At 41.6% G+C, this 9,374-nt stretch overlaps 1 protein-coding gene across 1 annotated transcript; it reads right to left on the reverse strand.

The window, feature by feature from the left end:
- ggctb (gamma-glutamylcyclotransferase b) lies at nt 1-6,174 on the reverse strand. The gene is made up of 6 exons (XM_036538556.1): nt 6,113-6,174; nt 5,878-6,026; nt 4,824-4,984; nt 4,073-4,218; nt 3,377-3,509; nt 1-674 (listed from the first exon to the last, which is right to left on the reverse strand). Exons 2-6 carry the CDS (start codon nt 5,924-5,926, stop codon nt 489-491), a joined length of 675 nt encoding a protein of 224 aa, XP_036394449.1. The 5' UTR covers nt 5,927-6,026; nt 6,113-6,174; the 3' UTR covers nt 1-488.
- Nucleotides 6,175-9,374: the final 3,200 nt, after the last annotated feature.

Here is a 9,374-nt window from a genome sequence, read left to right on the forward strand (position 1 = left end):
AACATTTTGGAAGATTTTTATTGTATTTGGACCTAAACATCCTTATCATTTTAACATGTGATTGTGTAATGATCATTTTTGCAGTTCTTGTCTTCTACTGTTGTAATGCTTTTACTTAAAAGCATTCCACTTTTTTCAAATACACTGTTTTCCTTCCCACACGTTTCTATCGACCATCTTCTTTGGGGATCAGAGGATAGTTTTTCCAATTTGTCCCCAGTTGACTCTCGATTTGCTGGTTTTGATTGCTGATTAATTCATTGTTTTGATTGCCTTAAATCATTCAGCGCTCAATGATGTCACCTGTATTTTGAATCACAATTATCCTGCCATAACTGCCTTTCATTACATTAGCACTGTATTTATGGATATATATGTAATTGGGGCTGGGGCTGGCAGATGATATTTTTCCATACATTGGACCTGATGAATGCACAGGACTTCACTATCCCAATTTCGGACAAACTTGGCACAGTTTGGAAACACAGTTATCCCATTCCAGGGCAGTTGTTATATGTGGGGCTGATGGTGGGCTTCTCCTTTGCCATCTTCAGAACACGGTCCAGCTCCTCCATCACCGGTAGGGGTCCTTCGTACTTGTTGGTCTCAATGGCCTTCAGCTTTTCCTGGTAGTCCTTTGGCAATCCATTCTGCTCTGCCCCCATCACAATTACCTGGGGGGAACGCAGGAAAGTAACGACAATGACCAGCTGACTAATTGACGGCATAACCTGTCTTTATAGAGCACCATGCTTCAACTACATTATTTACGGAACAAGTAGCATGAATTAGTAAAGAGTAACAGCAGAGCAGCCAATGGATAATTTTCATTTTCTGCAGATAATGTTTAATAATGTTTTTCCTCCCTAGATCACGTTTAACAAAGAGAAATCCTAGACAAATGTGTATAAAAGCAAATCACATACTCATGTTGGCATAAAATCAAACACTTATTTCAGGTACATTTGTGTCTAGGCCTCTGCGTGGGTAGGTTGCCGGATTTTTGTTACTGATGCCATTCCGCTTATTCCAATGAGCCACACCACTCCATTCTGGGACACAAATTTAATTCACTTATATGATATATTCATATGAATTTTGCAGGTAGCAATTGTAGTTACTCCAACTTGCTGGCCAGCTATTGTAAATAGAAATCAATATTTGTCATTAGTATTGTGCTAGCTAACTAGCTAGCAAGCTAGTCAGCTTGCAATCACATAGAATAATGTCTTAACACAAGCTAGTTCTGTTATGTAAGCAAAAGGTATATTGCCAGGAACTGTAATTGTGGTTCTTGTAGCTCTTGTAGCCGAGGGAGTGAGTATAGTAAGAGTTACATGGCTGCATACATACTGCACAAGCACTTGATGGATCATAAGCCCTTTTCATTTTTAGATTTTAATTTTTTTAGATTTATCTGTCTACATTCTACAGGAGCAACAACTATCATCTCTAACAATAACTTGCAATATTTTATCAACAAATATTGTGCAAACACTCGGAAAAAATATAATGACATCTAACAGACTCCAAACTAACTCCATAATAAAAACTTCATACACAATCTTTAGCCAGGATACAGTGCAAGTATTTTTATTTATTCATAGAAAACTAGCTCTCATTCAATGAGTTACAGTACCCCATTATTCTGATTTCTATTTTGAGCATGATCAACACTACAAAATCTGTGTTACACAGAAAAACGTTATATATGCACATACACCACACCCCAACACCAAGTGTTATGCCCTCAACACATGAGCATGAACCACCAAACTACACTGAGACACATGTATCCACACACATACTGTGTCCCACATATACCCTCCCAACACATGCACACACATACACATAAATATATAAGGGAAAAAATATAAATAGTAAGATATATAAATATCAAGGCTGCTGTCCATTTTTCCTTTTTATTTTTCACACCCAAATCACACAGTAGTTGTACCAGGACCACTGTAAATCCAACCTTTCATACACTGACTTGCACCTTTATTTAATTGTAGAAAATGTGAGATTAGTTCACTCCATGTAAATTACACCTTTAAACTCAGTTTAAACATATTTCCATTCTGCTTCCATTCACTGTAGCCTCTCCTCAAACCATTCTCATAGGTACTGTACTCTTGGAAGCGACTTCTGTGTAAGGGACAGCCCAGCCTGGCAAAGCATGGTTTGAGGGAAACTTTGACTATCATGCTAGCCAACCATGATAATAACTGCGGTTAAGGTAACAGACAGCATATGGATTAGCTGAATGGTGAATACCGCTTTAAGTGTGTCGCAGAGAAAAATAAGCCAACCACCATGTTTGACACAAACCTGCAATTGAAGGCCTCTCTTGTGAATGTGCTGATGGTGTTTCCAGTGTCAGTTTTACTGCACATGTATTACACCTGCACACACCAGCAGGAACAATGCATGTCTTTCAACAGCATGACTCAACACTTGCTTGCACATAATAAAACACACAAAGGTTCAAAAACAAAAGCCAGCCCGGATCACCCACAGGTTGTTTTTAACATAAGCACAATAATCCATTGCCTCTCAGTTTTCAGACGAAGAAAAAATGCCAAAGTATCATGCCTCTGTGGTACACATACAAGTAAGCAATGGGACTCAGCTTGTATTTCACTAGCCCATTGATCGATTGATCTGCTCTAACAACAAAGGCCCCAGTTCCCTATTATACCTAGAATATGAAAATGAAATGCATATTCCAGATGCTTCAGGACAGGGGCGGGGGCTGGTTGGGGGCATTTTGAATAGCCCCCAAAGCCCCTGACTGAGCTACAGTGGGACCCCATTGTCTTCCCAATACAAAGGGAGCTTCGAACAGGGGCAAACGCCAGAACACCAACCCAACATTGTTCTTTGCCTTTTAATGTAAGAGTGTGACCTAAAGCAATTCAAGAGAATGATGTCACGATGGTTCAATGACCAGGGAGCCTCACTGCTCTTGTTAGAAGAATCTGTAACAGTGAATTCAAATGATGCCAACAAGTAAGAGTACATGTCAGAAATAGACCATGCATGTTCTCTAATCCAGAACATCTTCCCAAAACAACTGATGTAATTCCACCATACCATTTTCGACAGGTTCATAGTGATAAAGAATGAATGGATGGGGGCTGAAAATATCTATATTACACACTATAATTCCTTGTTCTGACCATCTTTAAGTGCAATTCTACTGTCCACATTGACAGTAGGTAGGCAGAAAGATACATGATCAAGGGCCACCTTAACCAATAGTTTGGAACAGTGTCTGTGACAAGTGTGACCATAAATCACCCCTGAAATGACAGAGAGGGAAACGGAGGGAGACAGAGGGAGAGAGGGAGAGAGGGAGACGGGTGAGCCATACCTTTAAGTACTGGGGAGACGGGGGGGCATAAACACAGCTGTTCATGATGTAGGTACGACAGCTCAGCTCCTGGCCCCTTGTGGAGACAGACACCTCCACAGGGCTGTAGGCTCCCAGTCTCACATTCTCCTGTCTAGGGGGCATGAAGGAAACACTGTCAGTACCCCTCGGGGCGATTTGCTAAAACACGGACCTCATCTTCAATTTACAAACTTGCCCTTGAATGGATTTGATGAAAGCTGAGAAATGCCATATTTACCCAGTGTAAAGACAGTACTACATTACACATTTCCAGAGCAACTTACATAGGTTACAATTCTTGCATGTTATGCAACCATTTATACAACTGGATATATACTGAGGTACAATTGTAGGTTAAATCCCTTGCCCATGGGTTACGACAGTAGTGCCCCACCAGAAATCGAACTGGCAACTCCTTGGTTACAAGCCCTGCTCCTTACCACTGCGCCACACTGCTGCCCTATACATTATTTCATTTACAGTACAGTAAACTTCAGATAAATCCATAACTCAACAGCATTTTACAGTGATGGCAATCACAATGGCAATGGAACATCTATGATGCAACTTCACCAGTTCTCCTGGACTGCCTCTGGTCATCAGTCAATGTGATAGGGTACAGGAGAACAACTGCAGACATTAATTTAATGACAGTTGATAAATAAATGCTCCTACCTATCTAGGGATTCAAGGTCGGCCACGTTCATCCTCCACACCACTCCCCACACCTCGTCCCCGGGGCTGTGCTCAATCGTGGCCACTCCCCCATGCCAGCGGTCACTGGGTAAGCCCTGGTGGTTCCCAAACACCAGCCTGTAGTCCTGCGAGGAAGTGAATATAATAATGAGTCTATGCCTACATTGCATATCCAGGTTGGAAGGTTTTCTCTCTGCTCTCCATCCCAAACTGCATCCCAACACAAACTCAGGAAGGAATCTGTGGTTTGGATGTTGATCTCGATATGGGCATCCAGTCACTGTAGAACCATGACTGCGTAGTTACTGGTGGAACACAGCTGCCACTGACCATCAGACTGATACTGCTAGTTTGCTTGGGAATTCTTATAGTTCTGCTGTTCAAAGATTTCAATTTACCATAGTAACAAGATTCTAAATATGTTTCTCCATTCAACTCTTTGCTAATGAAAATGTCTTTGGAAATGGATATATCCATAGAGTAAGGTATCCATTAGCATCCTCTGCTACTCTTACATCTTCCACAAAGCACTGGCTTTCCAGAGGCTCTTCTGCACCATTCAAAAGTCTGGGTTAATGCAAGTGATGGCAACTTAACAGGTGTGTCAACAACATACACACTAAATTCTGGTCTAAATTCACTGAAGACCTGGTTAATGAATACATATCTCTAAAACAGGAAAAAAAACAGACAGCACAGTGTGTCCCTCCCCAGCCCCTGTACCCTGTACCTTGAGCTTGGCCACACAGTGCACCGTGGCAGAGGGGTTCTTCAGCTGCAGTCTCTCCTTCAAGAGGTTGCTTCCGTAGGCGAAGTACAGGAAGGTGTGTTTGTCCATGCCGGTGGCCGCCTCTGTGAGGAGGAGGAGTTGGAGGAGGAAGAGGAGGAGGGCTAGGAGAGGAAGAGGAGGAGGGAGAGAAGGCGACAGCACCACAGTCAGCAGCACGCAGAGGCGATCGGGCGTCCTGGACAGGCAGTGGACATGAGCGTTGGCGTGACAGAGATGAGGCTACAGTTCCCCTTGGCTTTTATACCAGGCCTCCCCCGTATGCCATTCTCATGCTAATCCATTGTCTCTGATCCAGCCACGCGCTACACAGACTGCCATGGACCATCAGAGTGCAGCATGCTGTGTTCACTCTCTATCATACCTGCTGCCCTCTAGTGGACACCTGCTGGTCAGCACACCATGTGAGAAAACTCGATAACTACCTAAGCACACAGCGTACCCACAGGAACATACTGCCATCGCCTCTCATGGTCATTAGGGACTTATGAGGCAACCTGCATAGTTTATACTTTTGTTAATTTATTTGAACACTGTTTTCCATCAATAACAGTGGATAGTTCACTTGACAAGTGTTGCCAATACCATTTATTTCGTTATCCAGAATAACGTATATTACTTATGTTGACTTGACTTGACTAAATAGCACCCTCCATCAAGTTTGATCAGATGCAATAAAATGATTATTGGTTATACATCTACACTTTTTACACTGTTTGCCGAATTGCCCACTGGGTCCACTTGTACATTACAGATCGCGAAATTAACTACATGTAGCTATATTAGCTAGGTCTGACTGTAGCAGCTGACAATCCATAAGAAAATAAAAAGACCAATAGTAATAAAATGATCCTATTCAGCTAAAATTTGATTCAGCCTGTCTAATCACTTTGTGAGCTAACAGTTAGCAAAATGTTTATCTACAGAACAGTTCTGTGGTAGCCATTACAGCTTCTGAAATAGTTTAGAAGACGGTACATAAACAAAAATCACTCACCTATGCCAGGAATGTGGCAGTTTTGCTGTCTTGCTGGAAGATTTTTCATTTTCACGGTGTAGTATTAAATGGCTGACTTTCTCTTCCCTTCCTTCTCTCTCTCTCTCTCTCTCTCTCTCTCTCTCTCTGCTGCTATGTGATTGGTCCACCTTTAAAAGAAAAGCCTCAGGAAAAACGGACAATAATGTAGTTAAAAAAAAAAAAACTTTTGTTAAAAATGTTAAATGGCAGTTACCTGAACTTCCCCTCGACTGTGTGGCATGTTACACAAAAACAAAGACCCACATAACAGTGCAGTGAGGGGCTGTCAGAGCTTTATATTAAAGTGTGACTCCGAGCTGCAGGGATGTGATTGGTTTGGCTGCCGGCCTTGATCCAGTCCTTAACTGTTGAATGCCTGGGGTTGCCTAGCATTGGTCACGATGAGAACCGGCATGACCACATAGCCATACATAGAAATAACGTTTTATGAGATCATGTAAGAATAATGGTTATTTGGTTATATTCTCAGAATATGTTGTCCTTGTACAATTCTATACAACATACAACAGTTCAAATAGTTTTAAACAAAACTAGAATATTCAGAAAAAGTTTCTGAATGTATTAAATTACATTTTGATGAATGCATATCAAACAGAAATTTCCGTTCTGCCTGGTGCTGCCGAATTACGAACAATCTGGAAAGCGTGAAACAGAGTAATAGTCACTGCAAAATTTAATTTGAGTAATTAACATTTCAGAAGAAGACCGATTGATAAAATGACAAATAAAATATAATTACGTAAAATTAATTTTAATCAGATTGCAGGTGTACAACAGGGAAAACGTATCTCCTTAGCTGTTTATTCGGTTGTCAACAGGAAAACTGAACATGTTGTCCTGTTAAGAAGTATTTTTCCCCCTTTTTACCATTCAAATGTACATGTGGCTAAATAATTTATTGGGTCCTTATTCCGTAAAAATAAACGTTGCTTGTAGAATTTGATTCGATTTTAAAAGTCTTATTGGTGGACACATTTCCGCCTCATCCATGCTGACTGATGTAGCATCTAATTTTACACATCATCCATTCACCCATCAGTTAACTTCCTGAAGGAGTGCCGGTGTGCGCACACTTTCGTCCGCTTTAAAATAATGCCTTCTTGCTGTTTTTTTTTTATTTTAATTATACACCAGTTTGTAATTTTAAAGTGTATTTAAAATTGGTTGTGTCCTTGTGTTTACCTGAGTGGTTGGGTCTGCACTCATGGAAAGAGACGAAAGGAAACAGGTGTGGAACGTGTGGCTGTGATGTATAGGAGGGGAGAGGATAACCAATTCCCAACTCACCACTTTCAATGAGTGTTAAAAAGGACCACCAGATGAGCTTACTAGAAAGTCGATGCAAAGGTGAAGCAACTAGTTTAGGCAATAAGTCACCTGATTAAATTATTGATAATTACATATTCCATACGTTGTGATGGACTGTGCTGCTGCGACTGACTGGCTGCGAGTGAACGCGTAGTATTTATTTAGGCCAATAGAGGGCAGGGTTGAGCCTAATTTGAACTAAAAGGTCAGATAAACTGAATTCCTCAGCAGATGTTAAGCGTGGGAAGATAGGGGATGCTCGTAAAGCAAACCATTGAAAAACAGTTTAGAATGAAACTGACGAAACGAATTCTGTAGTTCTTTTTTTATTTGTAAAATACGTTGTTGATTACAATGAAATAAAGGTATTTTCTCTGCTTCTACCATTTGTACTTCACTGTTACTGGATTTGTCAGGTGCATCCTTCTGGAGTTGTAGTTCTGTCGATCTGATTCTGATCTGGTGCACAATTCTGTGGCAGCCCTTCATGAAAAATCAAGCATTTGAATGTTGTACACTGATGTGGTGGAGGTCATGTGCATCAAAATTTACTTTCTTCTGTGAATCCTATTTAATTCCCTTGCAGTTACTTTGAAATTTCACCAGTAATTTTAACAAGATTATGGATTATATCACTTTAACCACACTTTTTATGATCATACAATCAATTAGTAAAACCTTACAAAAGCCCAGTACTCTCGGTTGTCTGCATATCAAAATGAAAACAAAAACACAACTTCAGAGTTATGTAATAGCTTGTAAGTACAGTGTGTAACCCCTGAAACAATTGCTAATTGTCCATTGTTGTGTTTAATTCCTGTAGCGTTCAGAGCTAGCATGGGGTCTTTGTGCTACAGCGTGTCCGTGGCATTGAGATGTCATACTGTGTCATTGCATGTGCTTTGTGAGTGTAAGTGTGTACCATTGTGCTTAAGCAGCTGGGAATGGCATAGTGGATCTCTGGCTGTGCAGAGCTAGATTTAACTGGACCATCACTATTGCTTCAACGTATTTTCTCTGTTTTGGTCTGAACGACTAACCAGTTTAATCTGCATGCAGAGCAAACACAATAGCTAGAGGAGCAAGGGCAAGATACCCCTCCGCACACAGTCTGAAGCGGAATTTCATATCTATCAACAAACTACAATCCCCCCCTCTGACACACACTCACACAGACACTGAATGCTCTCACCCCACTGAGTCTGCATCTTCCGCGCCCATGAGCCATTTCCTTCTCACAGGGAATTGGAGAGTTGTTTGGAACATCCCTGCAGGCCACACAATGTTCAGTGAGACCCCTTACACTGGGACCAGCTCCTCAAACAAACAAAAGCTATTGATGTCCAGAGCAAATCTGGGACAAATGGTTGCAGCTGGTTATTTTGCTGGTGGGATACATTTTAAAAAACGGCATTGGTCAGTTATACAGCTGTGCTTCTCTCTGGCGCCCTGCCCCTCCCCCCCACTGTCAGTTATTGACTTACTTGTCCACTGCGCCCTGAGAACCATGAGAACATCTGCCATGGACCACCGCTGAAGAGCGGAAAGATTTTCTCCCCTGTTGCTTCATTTCAGGCTGCATTCCACACCTGTCACCAAATGTCCTCACTCCAAAAAAGCAGACCCCCAGGGGCTTTGCTGCTCTGTCCGCCACCAGTCCAGCAGTTTCCTGTTCCCTGTGCACGGGGTAATTGGACAGCCCAGTGGACAATGTGACAATGAGTCTTGCTGCACACCTGTGGTCATGCTCCACACTGTCCTGCTCTTATTTTTTGGTGGCTTGTGCCTTGGGATGTCGCAGGCTCCAAACCCCGGTGGAGCACTACTGTTGAACATTTGAGTGAGATACGACACATGAATTTGTTGATTACGGAATTTTATCTTTGTCAGTTGCTCTTGATTTGAAAAATTTAGAATGCCAGTAATGTAGAGAACACAGCCCTGTCATCAGAATATATCAAGTTCTTTATTCTTCTATACTTTGCAGGGAGTCCAATCAGTTGCTGGTATGAATTCACTTCTGACGTAAAATGACTGACACAGTCTGGGAGAAATTTTCATACTTTATTTATGAGATGAAGCACTGTGGAGTCATTGTCTGACCTCTGTCAATCTTACACCTGTGGGTTTTCAAATACAAAGTTAGA

Source organism: Megalops cyprinoides, chromosome 10 (genome assembly GCF_013368585.1).
Source record: "Megalops cyprinoides isolate fMegCyp1 chromosome 10, fMegCyp1.pri, whole genome shotgun sequence".
NCBI lineage: Eukaryota > Metazoa > Chordata > Actinopteri > Elopiformes > Megalopidae > Megalops > Megalops cyprinoides.

Coding starts and splice junctions, on each gene's coding strand:
- ggctb (XM_036538556.1), bottom strand. CDS start 5,926: ATGAAAAATCTTCCAGCAAGACAGCAAAACTGCCACATTCCTGGCATA. Junction 4,219..4,823: donor ACTGTGTGGCCAAGCTCAAG/GTACAGGGTACA, acceptor ACTTCCTCGCAG/GACTACAGGCTGGTGTTTGG. Junction 3,510..4,072: donor GACCTTGAATCCCTAGATAG/GTAGGAGCATTT, acceptor CATGCCCCCTAG/ACAGGAGAATGTGAGACTGG.